Source organism: Sciurus carolinensis, chromosome 11 (assembly GCF_902686445.1).
Source record: "Sciurus carolinensis chromosome 11, mSciCar1.2, whole genome shotgun sequence".
Lineage (NCBI taxonomy): Eukaryota > Metazoa > Chordata > Mammalia > Rodentia > Sciuridae > Sciurus > Sciurus carolinensis.
This window is the reverse complement of record NC_062223.1, coordinates 9,018,395-9,040,466: the sequence shown is the minus strand read 5'-3', so window position 1 is coordinate 9,040,466 and position 22,072 is coordinate 9,018,395. Positions and strand designations below refer to the sequence as shown.

General features: G+C 41.4%; 2 protein-coding genes across 14 annotated transcripts in view; both read left to right on the top strand.

Moving 5' to 3' along the window:
• Positions 1-18,659, top strand: part of C11H11orf80 (chromosome 11 C11orf80 homolog) — a 71,659-nt gene extending 53,000 nt beyond the window's left edge. For 5 of the 7 annotated variants that reach the window (XM_047516272.1, XM_047516271.1, XM_047516270.1 and 2 more), the window contains 4 exons: positions 13,785-13,863; positions 17,614-17,840; positions 17,941-18,097; positions 18,556-18,659. In XM_047516272.1, coding sequence (XP_047372228.1) covers positions 13,785-13,863; positions 17,614-17,840; positions 17,941-18,069 — 435 coding nt within the window. In that variant the 3' untranslated portion in view covers positions 18,070-18,097; positions 18,556-18,659. Of the gene's footprint in view, positions 1-4,025; positions 4,928-13,784; positions 13,864-17,613; positions 17,841-17,940; positions 18,098-18,555 lie in introns of those variants that run through there. The other 2 variants (XR_007103868.1, XM_047516276.1) reach the window with 2 other exon arrangements.
• Rce1 (Ras converting CAAX endopeptidase 1) lies at positions 18,079-21,403 on the top strand. 7 transcript variants are annotated; one of them, XM_047516279.1, is made up of 8 exons: positions 18,079-18,097; positions 18,556-18,658; positions 18,751-18,834; positions 19,123-19,201; positions 19,744-19,911; positions 20,029-20,100; positions 20,355-20,417; positions 20,731-21,403. In XM_047516279.1, the coding sequence occupies exons 3-8, from the start codon at positions 18,775-18,777 to the stop codon at positions 20,964-20,966; spliced, it is 678 nt and encodes a 225-aa protein (XP_047372235.1). In that variant the 5' UTR covers positions 18,079-18,097; positions 18,556-18,658; positions 18,751-18,774; the 3' UTR covers positions 20,967-21,403. The 7 variants fall into 7 exon arrangements, with proteins under 7 accessions (XP_047372235.1, XP_047372238.1, XP_047372233.1 ...); XM_047516282.1 differs by having other exon boundaries at positions 18,080-18,097; positions 18,755-18,834; XM_047516277.1 differs by lacking the exon at positions 18,079-18,097 and adding an exon at positions 18,137-18,416.
• The last annotated feature ends 669 nt before the right edge of the window (positions 21,404-22,072 follow it).

Genomic DNA, 22,072 nt, shown 5'->3' with positions numbered 1-22,072 from the left:
GGTAATATTTGTAGTGCCTTGCAAATCATAAAAAACTAATGGCCTTGCTAAGAAGCAGGAAAAAGCATCCCACAATGACAAAACAATCAAAACTGATCCAGAATTGACATGACAGAATTAGTAGACAAAGACATTAGTTATTATTATTTTTAATATTTTGTGATTTTTTTCAGTGTGGCCATTTTGAGGGTGGAGTTTGATCTCAAAAATTATGTTGCATTTTGAGATCTTTTACAGAGAAATTACCATCATGACTGATTTTCAGATTTTCTTTAGTGTTGTAAGACTCACATGGTAAACAGAAAACTGCTACACTTATTCCAATAGTGTATGTATATTCAGTGGAAAGCAGAAAGTCATTAATAGCAGCTATTTCTTTTAAGATCTGCAGCTAATCGGATAAGTTGATGACACAGCACAACTTAATTGGCATTCTTTTTGGGGGTGAGAGATTAAATTCTTTACCAAAAAAAAGTTATTTTAATGCATAACATTATATCTCTGCTGCCATATCACAAGAGGCTTGCCAAGGTAGGTGAGGCTTCAGACTTCACAGAACTGCAGTCAAATGAAACCATAAATAATACTGAACAAAGTTTATCATCTGATCAGTGGATAATACTTTGAAGGCATTCAATTAGCTTACCTTCTGCAGTATTTAAGCTGTTTACATTGACAATCACATTCATGTAGTGCTTGCTACAAGGGAGGCATAGAACTACTTGTTTTGGCTAAAATATGATGAGAAATCATTCCTTGGGTTCCACATAATTTGTGGCAATCACTGTCAGGCTGCTTAAAGAGCGATGTCTACTTCATTCATTGTGTTGGAATGGCCCAGTGAAAAGAAAATAGCGACTTGGGAAGCTGAGGCAGGAGGATCACAAGTTCAAAGCCAGCCTCAGCAGGCTAAGCAACTCAATGAGACACTGTCTCTAAATTTAAAAAAATACAAAAAAGGGCTGGGGATATGGCTCAGTGGTCCAGTGCTCCTGAGTTTAATCCCTGGTACACCCCAAAGAAAATAAATAAAGAAAAGAAAAAAGAAAATAAACTTTAGTACTATTCCAATTGACTTAGCTGGAGAAATGGGAGCTCCTTAAGATCCAGGTGCATTTGACTGTCATTATATGAGGGTTTTCTTCAGGTGAAACTACTACATTGCCTCCCATAAAACAGTTATTATAACTGTATTCCATGTATTGCAGAAGCTAGATTGACATGTTGAGTAGAGATATGGAAGTTACCAAAAAAAAGACCCAAAGTGAACTTTTGAAGATGCAAACTACAATGTCTGAGATGAAAATTACACTGAATAATATTAATGGCACATAAGACACTTAAGGAAAAACACAGCAATAGAAACTACTAAAACAAAATACTGGGAGTTTAAAAAAGTATAAATAAAGAAATAATAGCATATCTCTGAGTTGCAGTACAATTTAAAGTAGCCTAATATGAGTAATTGGGAAAGATAAAGAAGAGTTTTGGTACTGGGGATTGAACCCAGGGCACTTGAGCACTGAGCCACATCCCTAGCCCTTTTTATTTTATTTTTAATTTTGAGATAGGGTTTTGCTGCATTGCTTAGGGTCTTGCTAAGTTGCTGAGGGAGGCTGCCTTTTTTTTTTTTTTTTTTTTGGGCAATTATCCTGTCTCAGCCTCCTGAATCACTGGGAGTACAGGTGTAAAGAAATAATGAGTGAATTTTTTTCAAATATGATGAAATCTGTAAACCCACTGATCTAAGAACCTTAATGATCTCAAAACCCAAGAAGCATAGAAAGCAACACCAAGGCATATAAAAATTAAATCAGTGGTAAAGAGAAAATCTTAAAAGACGAGGGGGAAAAACCCCATGTTATGTATGTATAAGGAAACAGTGATAAAGTTTACAGCAGCCTTCCCTTTGTAAACAGTGTAAGTTAGAAGAAAATGGAGTAGCATTGTTTATAGTATTAGGGAAACAAAACAAAGCAAACCTCTTACCTAAAATTCTTTACTCAGCAAAAATATCTTTAAAAACAAAGATGAAATAAAGATTTTTTTCTAACATATAAAATACGAAATAATTATCAGCAGACAAGAAATGTAAAATAAATCTTTCAAGCAGAAGAAAAATGATACCAGATAGAACCTAGGTCTACACAAAGGAATGGAAAGCACTGGAAATGGTAACTACATGAGTAAATATAAAGACTTTTTTCTTATTATTTAAAATTCTTTAAAATACAATTGAATTTTTTTTTTCAGTGCTGGGGATCAAACCCAGAATTCACATGCTAGGTAAGTGCTCTACCACTGAGCTACACTCTAGCCCCATAACTGACTTTTTAAAAGCAAAAATAGTAACAATTTATGACCTGTATGCAAATAAAATATATGACAACAATAGCACAGAGATCAGGAGGAGAGAAATAGAAATACAGTTATAAGGCCTTACACTATTTGTGGAATGATATAATAAAGATATCACAAGAAGGACTTATATAACGAATAAGCCAGGGAAGGAGTTAGAATGGAATCATAAAAATTATCTAAAAGAAGGCAGAAAATGAGGAAAAGGGAAATAAGTACAGATGAGACAAGTGGAAAACAGTCATGAAGATGGTGTATTTAACCCACATCATTTATCCCATATGTTCATCTAAACCCAATTAAAAGATAGAGATTGTTAGATTGGATAAAGGAGCAAGAGTCAAACATATGCAGTCTACAAGAATCCCACTTATGCTAGGAGTGGTGGCCCACGCCTGTAATCCCAGCAGCTCGAGAGGCTGAGGCAAGAGAATGGAGAACTCAAGGCTAGCCTCAGCAAAAATGAAGCACTAAGCAACTCGGTGAGACCCTGTCTCTAAATAAAATACAAAACAATAGGGGTATGTGGCTCAGTGGTTGAGTGCCCCTGAGTTCAACCTCTGGTACCTCCCCCCCAAAAAAAATCCCACTGTAAATATAAAGACACAAAAAGATTAAAAGTAAAAGAATGGAAAAAGATATGCCACATTAACACTAATGAAAAAAGAACTGGGTAACTGTCTTAGTATTAGACAAAGTAGATTTCAGAACAAGGGGTAAAGAGGGTCACTTCATCATGAAAGCATCAGGCATCATGAGGACAGTACAGATGTTCCTCAGCTTCATCCTGACAAACTCACCACAAGTTGAAAATATTGTCAGTCAAAATGCACCTAATAACCTAATCTACTGAACATCATAAATTAGCTTCACCTACCTTTAAGCTAAGAATGCTTGTACTAGCTCACAGTGGGACAGAATCATTTACCATAAATCTCATGTCAGAGCATCACGTGTCAAGGAGCATCCGTGGTCCTAAACATTCAAGTACCTTTATGAGAGCTTTAAAATACATGAAACAAAACTAATAGAACTGTAAGGAGAAATAGATACACATTTATATTTAGATATTTCAACATAATTTTCTTTTTAAAAATTTTTTTAGATGTCGATAGACCTTTATTTTATTCATTTATTTATATGTGGTGCTGAGAATTGAACCTAGTGCCTCACACATGCTAGGCAAGTGCTCTATCACTGAGCCACAGCCACAGCCCTTATAATTTTCTTAATAATTGATAGGATGGGTAGACAGAAAATCAGTAAGTCTATAGAAGTCTTCAATAACACTATCAATCACTTTGACGTAATTGATGTTTATAAAAACGCTCTGCCCAACCACAGAAAAACATACATTCTTTTCAAGTATATGGGACATTTAGCAAGATAGAACATATTCTGAGCCATTAGGTAAGTCTCAATAAATTTAAGTTTATTTAAAGTCATGTTTTGACCACAATAGAATTATTAAAGTAAGATCAATAACAAAGAAAATTCCATAGTATTTGGAAAATAAATTATAGTTATAAACACAAAATCAGAAGGGAAATTAGAAATAATTTAATTGAATAAAAATGCAGTTTATCAGAATTTGTGGGGTACTGCTAATGTGAAAATGCCTGTGTGATAAAAGAAAAAATTATCAGATCATTTACCTTATCTTCCAGGTTAAACCAGGAGAAGCAGAGCAAATTAAAGACGAAGTAAACAAAAGAAGTGAATTAATAAAGATCAGAGTAGAATTTTTTTAAAAAGAACAACAGAGAAAAATTAAGCAAAAAGGTGGTTCATTGAGAACATTAATAAAATTGATAAACATGTAGCCAGACTAATCAGAATAAAAATAGAGGGCACCAGTTGCCACTATCAGAAGTTAGAAAGGTGGCATCAGTTGCTCATCAGTATGAGCAACACTACTGCAGTACATTTGACCACTTCAACAAAATGGACAGATTCCTTAAAAGATGTGTACAGGATAGTTCTTTATCTATTAAGGAAATTGAATTTTTAGTTAAAAACTTTTCCATAGTCTCCAAAATATACAAAGAACTCTCAAAACACATTAATAAGAAAATGCCAGTTTTTTAAATGGGCAAAAAAATTAAATATACACTTCACCAAAGAAGAGATAGATATACAAACATCAAACACATGAAGTCAACATTATTAGTCATTACAAAAATTCAAATAAAAACCACAATTAGATATCATTTTATGCCCATTTGGAATAAAAATGCTGTATCACTGGGTGCAGTGGCATGCACCTGTTGTACTGTTTTTCCTGCTCAGGAAACTGAGGCAGGAGGATCACTTGAGCCCAAGAATTGGAGGATGGTCTGGGCAACATAGCAAGACCACATCTTAAAGAAAAAGAAAAAAGAAAGAAAAAGAAAAAAGACTATACCAAGTATTGGTGAGGTGTGGAAGAACTGGAACTTTTATACCCTGTTTGTGGCAATGAAAGATAATACAACCACTTCAGAAAACAGTTTGGCAATTTCTTTAAAAGTTACATGTGGCTGGACATGGTGGTGCATACCTGTAATCCCAGCAGCTCAAGAGGCTGAGGCAGGAGGATCTCTAGTTCAAAGCCAGCCTCAGCAACTTAGTGAGGCCTAAGCAATTTAGCAAGACCCTGTCTCAAAATTTAAAAATTTAAAAAAGGGCCAGGGATGTGGCTCAGTAGTTAAGTGCCCCTGGACTTAAGCCCCAGTTTTAAAAATAGAAATTTTTTTTAAAAATGTTAAATATGTGCCTATCATATGCCTAGCTATTCCACTCCTGGGTATTTATCCAAGATAAATAAAAGTTACATATACATAAAAGCTATGTACACATAAACACTAAAGTTCATAGCATCTTTATTTGTGAAAGTCCAAAACAGGGAACAACCCAGTGTCAGTAGGTAAATGGATAAGCAAATTTTAGTTTATCCATACAATGGAACAATACTCATCAATGAAAGGAATGAACTGTCAATACCCAGAACATGGATAAATATCTAAATAGCCATGCTGAGTGAAAAAAATCCATAAATAGGTAAGAGTGTACACCCTCACTCATACATTGGTGGTGCGACTACAAATTGGTGCAACGACTCTGGAAAGCAGTATGGAGATTACTCATTAATGGAACCACCATTTGACTCAGTTATCCCATACCTCTGCCTATACCCAAAGGACTTAAAAACAGCCATATCAATGTTTATAGCAGCACAATTTACAGAAGCTAAGCTATGAAACCATCCTAGGTGCACTTTAACAGATGAATGGAATAAAGAGAATGTGGTATGTATACACAATGAAATATTACTCAGTTATAAAGAAGAATGAAATTATGGCATTTGATGGTAAATGTATGGAACTGGGCACTATCCTGCTAAGTGAAATATGCCAGTCCCATAAAACCAAGGGGCCACATGTTTTCTCTGATATGTGGATGCTAACACACAGTAAGGGGTGGGGGAGAATAGAAATTCATTGGATCAGACAAAGAAGAATGAGGGGAAGAGAGGGGCGAGGGCATAGGAAAGACAGAATGAATTGGACATAACTTTCCTATGTTCATATATGAATACATAACCAGTGTATGGTTATGTATTCATGTTCAACCACAAGAATGGGAAGTTATGCTCCTATGTCCATATATGAATACATAACCAGTGTATGGTATGTATTCATGTTCAACCACAAGAATGGGAAGTTATGCTCCATCTATGTATAATGTGTCAAAATATACTCTACTGTCATATATATCTAAAAATAATTTTTAAGAAATTAAAATTTTTCCAAACCAATCAAGCAACCAACCCAGGAAAATAAATAAAAATTGCAAACATTTGATCTGTAATACAAATAAAAAATATTGTTGAAGAAGAGATTGAGACTACTGGATAGGAGAACAGCTTGTGTTTTAAATGTCAGTTTTAATAGGTCCAGCAGAGTTCCTTACACAAACAAGACATTCACAAATTGCCAGTTTCTTTCCCTCTACCCCAGGAGAGAATGTTAAATGTCACCTGCCAGAGAGGGTCTTTTTGCTCAGGAAAGAGTTGAAAGTACTCGTGGTCCAGTTGCACTGGAGGCAGAGTTTGCAGCTTCAGGTTGGTCCAGCTGTGCACGAAGTTGGCCAAGTTCACACAGGTATAATAATCCCAGACGGTCATTCCCATAGTTAGATAAATGGGTTATGAAAATGCTGATCTGAAAGATAAATAAAAATGACCTCCCAGTATTATCTGCTTAAGCTCAAAAGTGACAGCAGAAACTCCAGGAAGCATGTCACCTTACCTTGGAATTTCATGGGAACTACAATGATCTTTTTCTATGGAAAGACCAACATTTAACTTCTATATCAAACTAACACTCAAAGTCACTCTTAAAATTAAAGTTGTTGTTGGTTGGGGCTGTAACTCAGTGGCAGAGCGTTTGCCTAGCATGTGTGAGGCACCGGGTTGGATCCCCAGCACTGCATATTAATTAATTAATTAAAAATATTTTTTTAAAAAAGTTATTGAGATTGGCATTTCATCACTGCTTATTCAAAGTCTAGTGTATCTTTCAATATCAATTTTTTCCCTGTTATGGAATTAGTATCATCAAACTCCCAGATCAGTTAATTTTAAGACTAGTAAAATACCAGAATTAGATCAGTTCTAAAATTAAAACATTGGTCCAGATATTTTCTTTTTTTTTAATTATTTATTTTTTAAATTTTACAGACTGCATTTTGATTCATTGAACACAAATTGGGTACATCATTTTGTTTCTATGGTTGTACACTATGTAGATTCATACCATTTGTGTAATCATACATGTACATAGGGTAATGATGTCTGTCTCATTCCACCATTTTTCATACCCCCCTCATTTCCTTCTACATAATCTAAAGTTCCCCCATTCTTCTCCCACTCCCCACACCCCCACCCCCATTATATATCATTCTCCACTTACCAGGGAAAACATTCGGCCTTTGGTGTTTTGGGATTGGCTTATTTCACTTTATCCATTCATCTGTTGAAGGGCATCTAGGTTGGTTCCACAATCTAGCTATTGGGAACTGAGCTGCTATAAACATTGATGTGGCTGTGTCACTGTAGTCTGCTGATTTTAAGTCCTTTGGGTATAAACTGAGGAGTAGGATAACTGGGTCAAAAGGTGGGTCCATTCCAAGTTTTCTGAGGATTCTCCACACTGCTTTCCAGAGTGGCTGCACCAATTTGCAACTCTATCAGCAATGTAAAAGTGTGCCTTTTCCCCCACATTCATGCCAACATCTAGTATTGTTTGTGTTCTTGATAATAGCCATTCTAATTGGAGTAAGATGAAATCTTAGAGTTGTTTTAATTTGCCTTTCCCTAATTACTAGAGATGTTGAACACTTTTTCATGTATTTATTAATTGCTGTATATCTTCTTTTGTAAAGTGTCTGTTCAGTTCCTTCGCCCATTTATTGATTAGGTTCTTTGTATTTTTGGTGTGAAGTTTTGTAAGTTCTTTATAAATTTTGGAGATAAGTTCTCTATCTGAAGTGCACTTGGAAAAGATTTTTTCCCACTCTGTAGGCTCTCTCTTCACATTCTATATCCTTTGCTGAGAAAAAGCTTTTTAGTTTGAGTCCATCCCATTTACTGATTCTTGTTTTGATTTCTTGTGCTTTGGGAGTCTTGTTGAGGAAGTCTGATCCTAAGCCAACATGATGAAGATTTGGGCCTACTTTGTCTTCTATTAGGTGTAGGGTCTCTGGTCTAATTCCTATGTCCTTGATCCATTTTGAGTTGAGTTTTGTGCAGGGTGAGAAATACAGGTTTAATTTCATTTTACTGCATATGGATTTCCAGTTTTGCCAACCATTTGTTGAATAGGCTATCTTTTCTCCATTGTATGTTTTTGGCTCCTTTGTCTAGTATGAGGTGACTGTATTTATGTGGTTTTTGTCTCTGTGTCTTCTTTTCTGTACCATTGGTCTGCCTGTCTGTTTTGGTGCCAATACCATGCTGGTTTTGTTACTATTGTTCTGTAGCATAGTTTAATGTCTGGTATTATGATACCTCCTGTTTCACTTTTTCTACTCAGGATTGTTTTGGCTATTCGAGGTCTCTTGTTCTTCCACATGAAGTTCATGATTACTTTCTTTATTTCTATGAGAAATGTCATTGGGATTTTAATTGGAATTGCATTGAATCTGTATAGCACCTTTGGTAGAATGGCCATTTTAACAATGTTAATTCTGCCTATCCAAGAACATGGGAGATCTTTCCATTTTTGAAGGTTTTCTTCAATTTTTTTCTTTAATGTTCTGCAGTTTTCATTGTAGAGGTCTTTCACCTCTTTTGTTAGATTAATTTCCAAGTATTTTACTTTTTTTGAGGCTATTGTGAATGGAGTGGTTTTCCTAATTTCTCTTTCAGAGGATTCATCACTTATGAATAGAAATGCCTTAGATTTATGCGTATTGATTTTATATCCTGCTACTTTGCTGAATTCATTTATTAGTTATAGAAGTTTTCTAGTGGAATTTTTTGAATCTTCTAAATATAGGATCATATCATCAGCAAATAGTGACAGCTTAAGTTCTTCTTTTCCTATTTGTATCCCTTTAATTTCTTTGATCTGTCTAATTGCTCTGACAAGTGGTTCAAGGATGATGTTGAATAGAAGTGGTGAAAGAGGGCATCCCTGTCTTGTTCCAGTTTTTAGAGGGAACAGATATTTTCTGATGTAGATACATATGCAGGTTGAAATAGAATAAGACTTGAGTTAACTTTATTGTTTCTTTATTGTCTAATAGAGATTTTTTGACTGCAATAATTTTGATTCTTTTCCCCATAAAGAAATGGTAAGTGTTTGAGGAGATTCCTGATTAACCTGATTTGCATATTATGTAATATATTCATTTATTGAAACATCATATAGTACCCCACTAATATGTTTAATTTTTGTGTTTTAATGTATCAGTTAAAAACTAATTTAATTTTATAAAACTAATAATGCTGGCACAGATATTAATTACATTTAGCTAAAACCTTTTCCATACTCACTAATCCTTTTATGGTTTTTTCATACCTCAATATTAACTCTAAAAATACATGGCATTTCAGTTACTATTTTTCTTTTTTGTATCACAAACTAAGGAAAAGTGAAATCTAGGTTGCTGTGGACAGATCAACCAAAATTCTGAATGTGATTACAGAGATAATTTAATGTACAGTCTATCAGGCATTGTAGCAAGAATTAAAAATACCAAATAAAGAAGAAATTATATAATTTCAATCTAAATTGCAGAGATTACTTCTGCAACTCATACAAAGAGGGTTCCTTTGCTATAACAGTATTTTATATTTGTTCCTAAATGTCAAATTATTTTAAAATATAAGCAGTTCAAAATGTAATTTTATGGGGCTGGAGTTGTGGCTCAGTGGTAGAATGTTTGCCTACCACATGTAAGGCACTGGGTTCGCTCCTCAGCACTCCCCAAGATACTGTGTTCATCTACAACTTAAAAATATTTTTTAAAAAGTAATTTTATGAACTGTAGCTCAGTGGTGGAACACTTACCTCACATATGTGAGGGACTGGTTTCAATCCTTAACCCCACATAAAAATAAATAAATAAATAAATGTGTCATGTCCAACCCCAACTAAAAAAAAATACTTAAAAGTAATTTTACTATCAATTATATATATAGCTATAAATGTTCAGAGCAACCAATATATTAGAATAAAGTACTTTATTAATTTTATTAATAAAGCAGGAAATAAAATGTTATAACTAATAATTTTAGACTAAATATAACATTTGAAATTAAACAATAAATATAGAAGAAAAACCAAGTGTCTCAAAAGCTAATGTTTGATATGGTTGTTTCCTTACTCTTTTTTAAGAGATTATGTTGCTTGATGTGGTTATTTTGGGCTATTTGGAAATAAAAATGGGTATTTAGTTAAAGAAAAGAGTACATACCCTAAAGAAAAGAGTGCATTTCTACAAAATTCTATAAAATGCCAAATGATCTATACTTTTATGTCAGTGGTTGCTTGAAGATGGGAGGTAAGAAAGTTGAAGGGAATGATTATGAAGGGCAGCAGGAAACTTGTGAGTGATAGTTCCACAGGATATGTATATGTCAAAACTTACCAAACGCTACATTTTATATGCATGCAGTTTACTTTTTGTCAGTTATATACACTGTTTCTAAGAGAATATCAGGGTCTTTAGTATGTCCTCTGATTTTCTCTGCCCCTCCTTCCTCTGCCTGTCTGATTTAATGGGGAAGTTTAGGTGCCTGGGCACCAAAGGATTATGACATTTCACCTATTTGTGCATCTTCCTCTTCAGTGTGACTGGAAAGGCCCAGCAACAGTGAGCTTCTGTTAATGCTCTCTTCACCCCAGCTTTTATCATGACCTTGTGAATCCTGTAGGAAGCACCTTCCTAAGAATGCATCTGTTCCTTCACTGCAAATACTCTCACTGCTTTCCCTCCAACTTGGAGAGCTGCTGCCCACACACACCTTGAGCATTTTAAAACTAATGCCCATTGTGTTCATTTCCTAGGGATGCTATAAGACAGTATCATAAACTTAATAGCTTAAAAACAATAGCATTTATTCTTTCACAGTTCCGGAGGCCAGAAGTCTGAAATCAAGGTATGGGCAGGGCAGTACTCCCTCCAGAGGCTGTACAGCAGAATCCTTCCTGCTGCTCCCAGCTTCTGGGAGATTTTCCTTGGCTCGCATCTAGCATAACTCCAATGTCTACCTCCATCCTCACCTAGCCTTTTCTCCTCTGTTGCTCAAGTCTCCCTCTGCCTTTGTCTTATTTGGACACTTATCATTGGATTTAGGGCCCACCCTAATTCAGGCATGAATTTTCAAATCTTTAATTATATCTAAAAAGACCTTTTTTCCAAATAAGCTCATATTCACAGGTTCTGGGGATTAGGAGTTGGATATATCTTTGGAAGGAGAGTACAATTTAATTCACTTTAGTCATCTGTATCTTCAGGATAAGGCATGTGCCATAGTCACAGGACCTGGGACCTAGGACAGAGAGAGATTCCTCAGGATCTGGGAATATTTCAGTTTCTGAAGCCCTACTGTTCAGATCTCCAATATCCTAGCAAGAGCCTAGAAAAAAAAAAAAAAAGAGAGAGAGAGAGAGAAAGAAAGACAGTCTGACCTCTTTACCCAGTTCTTTGGCTATAGTGATGGCTCAGAGCCTTGGGCCATTCATAACCCAATTAACTTGGCAGATGGCTAGTAAACTAGAGACCTTACTAGTAGCCCTAGGTCTTGGAAGGAGCATTTACTAGCTTCCTAATCTGTGCCAAGATTTCTACTTTAATCTCCACAAAGATGTTATGAAAAAACAAGATTGTCCCATTTTACAGATAAGGAAACTGGTTACAAAACTTCTGCAGTCTGTGTATAGTCACAGCTAGGAAATGGCAAAGCCACAATTTGTACTGACATCTCCTGGCTCCAAAGTCCAGTAACATTTTGATTATGTAGTACTGGGTAGGAAAAAGAGAGAAAAAGAGTGATTTTAAGCCAGTTACACACATGATCATCACTGGTTCCCTCTGGTAATGGCCACTTAGTGATAAATAACTTTCAGTGGTGTAAGAGTGGCACCCAGTGGCTTCAGCTATATAGTACAAAATCAAGGATTATACATAAAATTCTTTTATCTTGGGCTGGGGAGATAACTCAGTTGGTAGAGTGCTTGCCTCACAAACACAAGGCCCTGGGTTCAATCCCCAGCACCACAAAAAAAAAAAAAAAAAAAAAAAAAAAAAAAAAAAAAAAAAAAAATTCTTTTACCTTTGAGCCAATCCCTCAACTTCATTTCTAAAGAAAAGGTAGAATAGTTGACCCTCTTATGGGTAGTGCTGCTGTGAATATTTTGATGTAGACATGTTTGTTATTTTGGGGGGTATATATCTAGAAATAGAATTGCTGGTTCATATGGTAACACTGTGTTTATTTTGTGTGTGTGTGCTAGGAACTGAACTCAGGGCTTTGCGTGTGCTAATAAGCACATGGTGTACCACTGAGCTACCCTCCCAGCAAGTTTAACAGTTTTTGTGTGGTTTTGGAAATTGGATCCAGGGACGATTTACCTCTGAGTTACATTCCCAGACCTTTATTTTGAGACAGATTGTGATTAAGTTGCTGAGGCTGGCCTTGAACTTGTGGTCCTCCTGCCTTAGCTGCCACAGTTGCTGGTATTACAGGCATGTACCATCACACTTGGCCCTGTGTAAATTTTTGAAGAACTTCCAAACCATTTTCCAAAGGTGGCTATACCATTTTCTATTCCTGCCAGCTCTGCAGTGGTTTCAGTTTCTTCGCATCCTAATCTACAGTGAAGTAGTATCTCAGTGGTTTTGATTCACATTTCCCTAATGAGTAAGGATGTTGAGCATCTTTTCATGTGCTTATTGGCAGTTTATATACCTTCTTTGGAGAAACATCTATTCATATCCTTTGTCCATTTTAAAATGTGGGTTGTTACTTTATGTGGGGCTATGAATTCTTTACTCTGGATAAAGAAGTACCTTATCAGATATGCTTTGCATATATTTTCTCCTTTTCTTATTGGGTTTGCTTTTCAAGTGTTTGAAGCACAAGCTTTTAATTTTGATCAAGAGAATATATATTTTTATAACTTTGTATTCTTGAAAAGAAAAATGGGAGTGGGAAAATTGGGTTCTGGTCTTAGTATCTCTGCTTCTCTGTCCAGATTGGTCCAGCCAGTGTGGCAGAGCTCTGAAGGGCTACACATGACTACAGAATATGTACCTGTGGCTTCCCAGGTTTGACTGTCCCCGTCAGTCGTATGAACACTTACCCTGTGTAAGGCACTCTGCTAGCTATAAAAAGACAGATCTTCCAAGTGAGTCAAGGTATATAAAATGGATATATGCACACAAGAATGATGAGTAGGGGGCTGGGTGCAGTGTTGCACACTGATAATTCTGACTACATGGGAGGCTGAGGCAGGAGAATTGCAAGTTTAAGGTCAGCCTGAGCAACTTAGACCCTGCCTCAAAATGAAAATAAAAAGGATGTAACTCAGTGGCAAAAAAAAAAAAAACAAAACAAAAAAACGAAAAGATGAATGAGCATACAGAGTGCACTTCAGAGCCTGAAGAGTGGAGCAAATAGTAGGCAAGTGTCTGAAGTTCAGAGGAAGTAAGGATATGTCAGCAGTGCTAGAGTGAGCTGCAGAAGAGGCCACAGAAGAAGGGAGCCTTGAAGGTTGGAGGCCATGTAGGGGGACCCATGAGCCAGGATGAAGTTAAGAGGGAGTTCCAGGCGAAGGATAGCCCTTTGGGATTGGCTAAGCCACCAGGCACGCTCCTGTTTCACTGGGCTCATTCCTGCTTCTGAATAACTCACTTGGGAATTTTGATTTTTAAAGCTGCTGACTCCAGAGAAAAAGGATTCAGCCCAGAGCACTGAGGATGCACATGAGAGCAACAGCCTAGAGCTCCTTGCAGGTAAAGCTTTAGCTTTCCAGGTAAGCCCTGGATTGAAACTGGGGAGGTAGGACATCTGGTTTCAAGCTGTCCTCTGCACCTTCATCAACATCTTTCTGGGATTTGGTTGGGTTGGCTCCCACTGCCATTATAGGACTTCTGAGATAGGATTAGAAATTTCTAATACAGGTTATGCAGTTACAGATAGGTGCACTTGATGGGGAGGTAATAAGCAGATTTCAGGATTCTGAGTCCAATTAATTCCCTTATCTTTCCCTTTTTTATTTTTATTTTATTTATTTAGTTTTTGCTCCCAGGGATTAAACCCAGGGGCACTCAACCACTGAGCCTTATCCCCAGTCCTTTACTATTATTATTTATTTTGAGACAAGCTCTTGCTAAGTTGCTTAGGGTCTTGCTAAATTGCTGAGGCTGGCTTTGAACTTGTGATACTCTTGCCTCAGTCTACCAAGCCACTGAGATTACAGGCATGTACCACCACACCTGGCTTTGTATCTTTTTTTGTTGTTTGTTTGTTTGTTGTTTTTACGGTACTGGGGATCGAACTCAGGGACTTGTGCTTGCAACACAAGCACTCTACCGGCTGAGCTATCTCCCCAGCCCTGTATTTTTTCTTGATCATTAGTGTTGATAAAGTAGCTCTTCCACATTTTAGTTGTTGCTCTTTTGAGCTCTGGAAGCTGCTCTTGGTTATAGATCCCACCTCAACTTTGATGTTTGTTATAAGGAGGTGTCAGGGTGCGTGATGTGATGGCAATTACACTGTAGATTTTTCTTCCTACTTGCCTCCACCCAACACAGCCTGCAGGGCCAACAGTAACAGCGGTTCTCATGAATAGTTACTGGCAAGTGCTAGGCACTATTCTGGATTTTTTAAAGTAAACTAATGCTCTTAGTTCTAAAAATAATCCTATGCAGTATAACACTATTATTCTCATTTTATAGATGAGGAAATTGAGGCTGAGAGAGATGCCAATAAACTTACATGAGATCGCACAGCTAGTAAATGACAGAGCCATAATTCAAGTCCAGGCAGCCTAGCTCTGATCTATCTCTAGAAGAGCCAAATTAGCGAGGATGCTTTCCTATAGATTCTGAGTCGTTCAGACAAAACAGTATCTGGGCTTGAGGAAATTTGGGACTGTAACTTTAGTTCCTATGTTCTGTTGGTAAATCCCTCTTTCTAGGATACATCTATAGCACAGTGCATGCTGTCTATGCTTAGACCCAAGATGTGTTCCTGAATCATTCTTTTCATTGAACCATGTTTTGAATGTTGTGGGGGCTGTTGTTACTGAAAAGAATGCCACAGTGAAGGCTTGTATAAAGCATATAATCTAGTGTTATAAATTTAGATTTGGAGATTTAAAAAAATTTTTTTTGCAGTTTGTATGCAGTGAGGAAAGGCAAAAGAATAGGTATCTTCTCTTAGAAGGAAGAATATTAAAATTTAGTTCAGCACTTTCTGTGGATCCTGGGAGATGCTGGGCTCTTCCCAAACCCTTATCTAGTCCTTATGGTGACCCTGTGGGTTGTGCTGCTCCTCTCACAGATGAGAAAACTCAGGCTCAGAGGTAGAGGGCTTAATTTCAGCAAGCTGCCTCCAGAGCCCATGCTTTCTCTGCTGTGCAACATGAGCCTTAAAATCTGGTCGCTTATAACTTGGTGGGACCTCCTGGAAGATTATTTTGAGTTATTCTTCCCTAACAAACCTGCAGCTGTCAGCAGCATGCATTGTGTGCCCCACATGGAGACTGAAGAAGAAAACTGCTGAACCACTGTGTTGATGCCATCGGACACTTGTGGCCTATTCTCAGGAGCCTTTGCTTCATCAGTCCTTTCTCTTCTTTCTGGCCCTCTCTTTAATGGCCCCTCCATTCTTTTAAAAGTCTCCCCAGCCTCTCCCCCCAACACAGCCTCCTCCTTTATACTTACTTTTTTTTCTCCATAAACTTGCCCAACTTTTATTTCTCCCACTGTAAAGCCTTATCAGTAAGGGAACCTTTCCCCTTCAGGCTTGGGGTGAAATCATCCTTTCAGCTTTCTAAGGACCTGCTTGTGTCAGTTATCACTTTTGTACCTTTCCCTCTCTTCTGAGTTCTTTTTCTTTAGCAGATCAATCCTTCATTTCTTCAAAAGGACATCTCCCATGACCTTGGACTTTCTCCACCTATCCTGCCTCTCTCTAGCCCATCTCAACCAACGTTCTCAAAAAAGCAAGCAGCATGTACCCTCTCCCCTTTTTCTTTCCTCACACTTTCCTGAACTTAAGAGTATTTGCTTTCCCTATGGCTTCTGCAACTGCAAGTTCTCTCATTATGGAAGTTCTCTTAATTACCATATTGTGCACTTACTTTTATCATATCTGAACTATTTACAGAATTTGGCACTGTAAGACTGACTCATCTGGTTTCCCTTTTTGAGCTTTTTTCTTTCACTACCTTCCTGTGGTCATTATTCAGCAGTGCTCATCCTACATTCCATCATTATCTTCCATTCCAGCTGTTGACCACTGACTCTGGGCTCAAGATTCTGTAATAGGTATGACCTGTCCAGTTCTTTCCTTAGTGCCAGAAGGGACCCTTATCTGCTCTAGGCAGCTCCACAGGCAGGTCCCATTGGTACCTGTTTCTTCTTTTCTGATGGCTTCCTTCTGCAACCCCCACCCCACCAAGATCAGCTCCTTTTACTTTAGGCTGTCATTAATAGTACCACTATATAATCTAGTTTTTTACAGATATAACTGGATTCGTTTGAGAGGCCTATCATTCCCATGTCTCACATCTAATTCTTCACACCTGTAGGGTGGCCTGATGAACACTTTCAACTCCTGGGGGTGCCCCCACCCCCACTGCCTTCACTTCCCCTGGGCTCTTGAGGTCTTCCTGCATCTAGTTTGAAACCAGCAAACTTATGACAGAGTAATTTTTCTAAAATATAAAATCAACCATACATTTTCCCAGTCCTTAAAACTCTTCACTGGCTTTCTGTTTCCTATGGATAAAAAATTTATGTCAGCCTTCTCTGTATCCTGTGATCCTCTCAAATTTATTTGCTAGGATCCCACACCGTCTATGTAGGTTCTTTTAGCCTTTATATAAAGTTTATTTGCATGACTTTCAGGGTGGAGTTCCTTTTCCTTCCCTTGTCTGTCTGGCACATCTCTCTTCATCCTCCCAATCCCAGCTCTGGCATCTCCTCAGGGAAGCCTTTCTTCACCTTCCCATGATTAAGCTTCCTTCTCTGTTTGACCCCTGGGCTGTGTACACATCTTTGCATCCCTCCAGTACCTATAAGCTTCTCCCAGGGAAAACCTCATTCATTGATCTACATTCCCAGGACCTGCTCCAGAATAATCTACTGATCCACATTCGCTTGAAGTTTGCATAAGCAAATCAGGTAGAATAGAAAGCTGCCTATGGGCACGGCAGGAGAGAGGTGAGGCCTGTGTGGGCCAGGGGAACCAGAGCGTGGCCAGGAGGAAGGAGCTCGATAGTGCAGACTCCATGGACAATCTATGGGTAAAAAGTCATTGAGGAGACCTGGGTCTCCAAGTGAGGGCTTGGTAGGATCCCAGAGGCCCCTTCCAAGGCCCAGCTCAAGGGGCCAGGTAGGTTGAAATCGTTCTACAGCCTCGGCCTGCTCCTGAAGGCCCCAGAGCTGAAGAGTTTTGCTCTGGACTGGACCAGATGATGGGGATGGGGTGGGAGGGGTCTTCATGTAAGATGAAGTGGTCCTGTTTTCTCCTAGAGGTCAGCGGGCAAGCAGAAAATAAGAGGCTTAAGAGGGACAGCCTGCACCAGAGCGTGGAGGAAAGGGAAGCTCCCCACTCTGCCAGCGTCCCGGGCACGCCAGAGGTCTCCCAGCGCCACCTGGAGCCCACCGCGGCCTCCCTCACCGTGAGCAGGGCGGAGCACCGAGCGGTCCACGTCCGGGCCCCGGCACGGGCCAGGGCGAGCCCCGGGAGCCTTCTCGAGGTAACCGGGCGAGCACGGCGCGTGGAAGGGCGCGGCGGGCAGTGTGGGCACCCGGACTCTGCGGAGGAGTCCTCACCCCGGGCCCCCTTTGCTCCCTCAGGATGCACTGTGGCTACAGGAGGTCTCCAATCTGTCCGAGTGGCTGAGTCCCAGTCATGAATCCAGAACGGCCGGCTCCCCAGAGCCCTCGGGGACTGGGAAGGGGCTGTTGGCCGCGAAACGTCTATAGTTCAATAAACCTGCTCAGCTAGCGCCGCGTCTGTCACAGTACCGGGGCGGCGCGCCGGGGCGGGGTCGGGAGCCTGGGGCGGGGCCGGGAGCAGGCGCCGCCTGACGTCATCCGCGCTGCCGCGGGGTCGCGTCACTGGTGCGCGCCGCGGGTGCGGGCGCGATGGCGGCGCTGGGCGGGGACGGGCTGCGCTTGCTGTCGGTCTCACGACCGGAGCGGCAGCCAGAGTCAGCGGCGCTGGGCAGCCCGGGTCCCGGGCTGTGCTGCTGGGTGTCGGTGTTCTCCTGCCTCAGCCTCGCTTGCTCCTATGTGGGCAGCCTCTACGTCTGGAAGAGCGAGCTGCCCAGGTGCGGGGGCTGTGCGCGCCACAGGAACCCGCGTCCCCGAGAGGCGGGGCTGCGGGCGGAGTTTGGGCGAGTCGGGGGCGGGCCGCGTTCACAGGTGGCTACTGGGGGGTGGGCCCTGAACTTACTGTCACCCTCGTAGGGACCACCCTGCCGTCATCAAGCGGCGTTTCACCAGTGTCCTGGTGGTTTCCAGTCTCTCACCCCTCTGCGTGCTGCTTTGGAGGGAACTAACGGGCATCCAGGTGCGAAGGAGGCGGGGCAAAGTGCAAAGGGGGAAAGAACTCAGGGGTCTTTGGGGGAGAGCAAAACTGATGCCCCCTTTCTTGTGGCTCAGCCAGGCACATCCCTGCTCACCCTGATGGGCTTCAGGCTGGAGGGCATTTTCCCAGCAGCTCTGCTGCCCCTGCTGCTGACCATGGTGAGTTCTACAGCTTTATCTTTTCTCCTCTGTTCTTTGTCACTAGCATGATGTGCCCTTTGTAGCTGTTTTGTGGTGGTGGTGGTTGTTTAATCTTGGTTGTGTCTTTTGGCTCATGGGAGACAAATTGAGATATAGCCTCAGGGCCCTTGGTATGCACAGATGGGAGATTACAGAATTCAGGAAACCTGAAGTCTCCTGAGGCTGGTCAAGGGCAAAGGTCTGGGCAAGGTCAATAAACTATGGTGGAAGTCTTTCCTTTGATCTCTGCTGTTTTTCTGCTTCCAGATCCTCTTCCTGGGTCCACTGATGCAGCTCTCTATGGATTGCCCTTGTGATCTGGCAGATGGATTGAAGGTGGTCCTAGGTGAGTCTTTTAAGACTGAGGAAAAAAATTAGGCACAGGCAGTCCAGGCCAGTGGGGAAAAGGACTGTATGGGCTCATGGTTATATCTGGCAGGAGACATGAGATATGGTCTCAAGTGTTTCCTCATCAGTAAAATGGGATTGTATTGCTGAGCATCTTCTAAAAGTTGGTTCCTGGAGGCCAAGGAGGCCCTTCTGGATCCTCAGCAGTACTTGCTGTGGACCAGAGAGCATTATCTGCCTCTTTCCCAACCTTGACTTCCTGAGAGCAGAACTGGTCTTGGTTAAATTTTGATGTCTCTAGAGTTCATTACTAGGCTGTCCCACCTCAGCTACTAGTGTGTTCCCTTTTAATCATCCCAAGACATTGTTTTGCATTGGATCTGGTAAACAAAGTTTGATTGCTCCCTTCTCCACTCCTGTTCTCAGGAATATTGATGCCTGATCTGTACTTGGCTTGAATATAGTTGTGGGGAAAGAGCCTCTGGGGTCTCACTGTTCAATAGCTAGTCTTTCATTGTATGTTCTGAATCTGCTTCCCAGCCCCTCGCTCCTGGGCCCGCTGCCTCACAGACATGCGTTGGCTGCGGAACCAAGTGATTGCGCCCCTTACAGAGGAGCTGGTATTCCGGGCCTGTATGCTGCCCATGTTAGCACCATGCATGGGCCTGGGCCCTGCGGTGTTCACCTGCCCACTCTTCTTTGGAGTCGGTAAGTCTGTTTAACCTGATCCTGCTAAGGTGTTTCCAGGATCAGATGAGCTGGAGTGAGTGGTGGGCCTGGAGGGAAGGCCAGAGGAATAAAATGTGATCTTTGTCTTCCTCGCAGCCCATTTTCACCACATTATCGAGCAGCTGCGTTTCCGCCAGAGCAGTGTGGGAAGCATCTTCTTGTCTGCAGGTGAGTCGTAGAGAGCTTGCCTGGGGTAGTCCTGGTTGGAATGCCCCTAATAGCCACTCTGAAGAAAGGTTTAGAAACAAGGGACTGTATAGTATTGGAGGGACTACTGAGAGTTTGGGTGCAGAGGAGAGATGTAGGTGGTGGGGCAGGTGGCCACTGCCCTGGGGGAAGGGGGTGGTCTCTGGTTGATGGGTGGGCAGTGCTGGGGCAGGGTGGGTGTGCAGGTGTGGTCACTCGCAGCCTCCCGTCTCCAGCGTTCCAGTTCTCCTATACAGCTGTCTTCGGTGCCTACACTGCTTTCCTCTTCATCCGCACAGGTTGGTCCTCAGTATCTCATGGGTCTCCAGGGGCTCAGGGGCCCACAGGAGTGGGTGGGAGAATGGGAATACTGTATTATTCTAGGAGCATCAAAATTTCTTCTACCACAGTTGTTGAGACAAGCTGAGCCAGGGCCCTCAGCTTGGTGAGGTCTGAGAGGTGGAAGGAAGCAGAGGCCATGGTATGTGGGTGGATGGGTTTTGCCTCCCACCCCAGTGAGCTCCTGTTTCAAGGGATGAGGGTCACTAGCCCTGGAAGGGCCAGAAGAAGTGGTAGGGCTGCTTCATAAGTTGTACTGTCTCCTCTCCTCAGGACACCTGATCGGGCCGGTTCTCTGCCACTCCTTCTGCAATTACATGGGCTTCCCAGCTGTGTGTGCTGCCTTGGAACATCCACAGAGGCGGCCTCTGTTGGCAGGCTATGCCCTGGGTGTGGGACTCTTCCTGCTTCTGCTCCAACCCCTCACCAACCCCAAGCTCTACGGCAGCCTTCCCCTTTGTGTGCTTTTGGAGCGGGCAGGGGACTCAGAGGCTCTCCTATGCTCCTGACCTTCACTCCTGTGTACACTCCAGTGAACTCTCACGGACTCCGTGGCCCCTCCCCATCAAGGGGTACTGCAGGGAGGGGCTGGCTGGGGTCCCCGAGATCTCAGGAATTTTTGTAGGGGATTAAAGCCAGAGCTAGTTGAATCCCAGGGACCAAGAGAAAGGAGCAGATATCCAAAGGATGCAGCCCCTCTTGAAAGGGGGTAAAGAGCAACTGGGAGTGAGGGGACAAAGGGACAGGGCCTAGGAGCTATGCACTCCCTTCCTCACTTTGGACTGTTGCTTCTCATAGCTCCTCTGACCCCCACCCCCCTCTGAAAAGCTGCTCAGGGGTTTTTATTTATAAAACCCCTCCCCCAAACTTCCCAGGGTTTTCTCATTGTCTTTTTGCATCAGGACTTTGTATTGGGGTATTAAAGAGATTTAACTTGGGTAACATAGCCTTGGACCTTTGGGAATCAGTCTATCTGGGGTCTTGGGGGAGTACTTAAGGCTGCTTATGGGAGTGTGCCCACTCCTCCCCCCCCTACCTTGAACACCACCCTCTGGGCACTTCACAGTAGGCATTTCCTGGGAGTAGGAGACAGGGTAGGAACCTTTGGTTTCTGGGGCCATGGTTTCTCCCTTCCAGAACCACATCCCAAGTCCTAGCACAGATGGTTCTGAGACTGCAGGTATGGGCCCTATTTATCCTAGGCCTGTACCTTGATTACCAGAGTCAAAGAGTGGGACCCATGATCCTAACTCTAGTGATAGAGCCTCCAGCCTTTGTTCTCTGGGTGGGTGTGTAGGCTCAACCGAGGCCTTCAAGAAACCAGTCCAGAATGGAAGAGGAACCCTCTCCAAATTTCTCAGGAGTGGAGGCTTCTGATTCCCTCCACCAGACATTGCCCCTGAAGAAACCCAGAACAAAGGCTAGGGACCCAAGAACAGCAGGGACTCTACCAAGTCATGCGGTAACTCCAGGTTCTTTCTTAGAACCTGCTAATGTCTGCGCCTCACCTCACTTTTAGAATGGTTCTTATTTCCCTACATGGAATATTCCCTTTTTATTCTTAAAAGAATATCCTTTTAGGTCCCATTCTGCACTCAAGGTTGTCCCAAAGTCC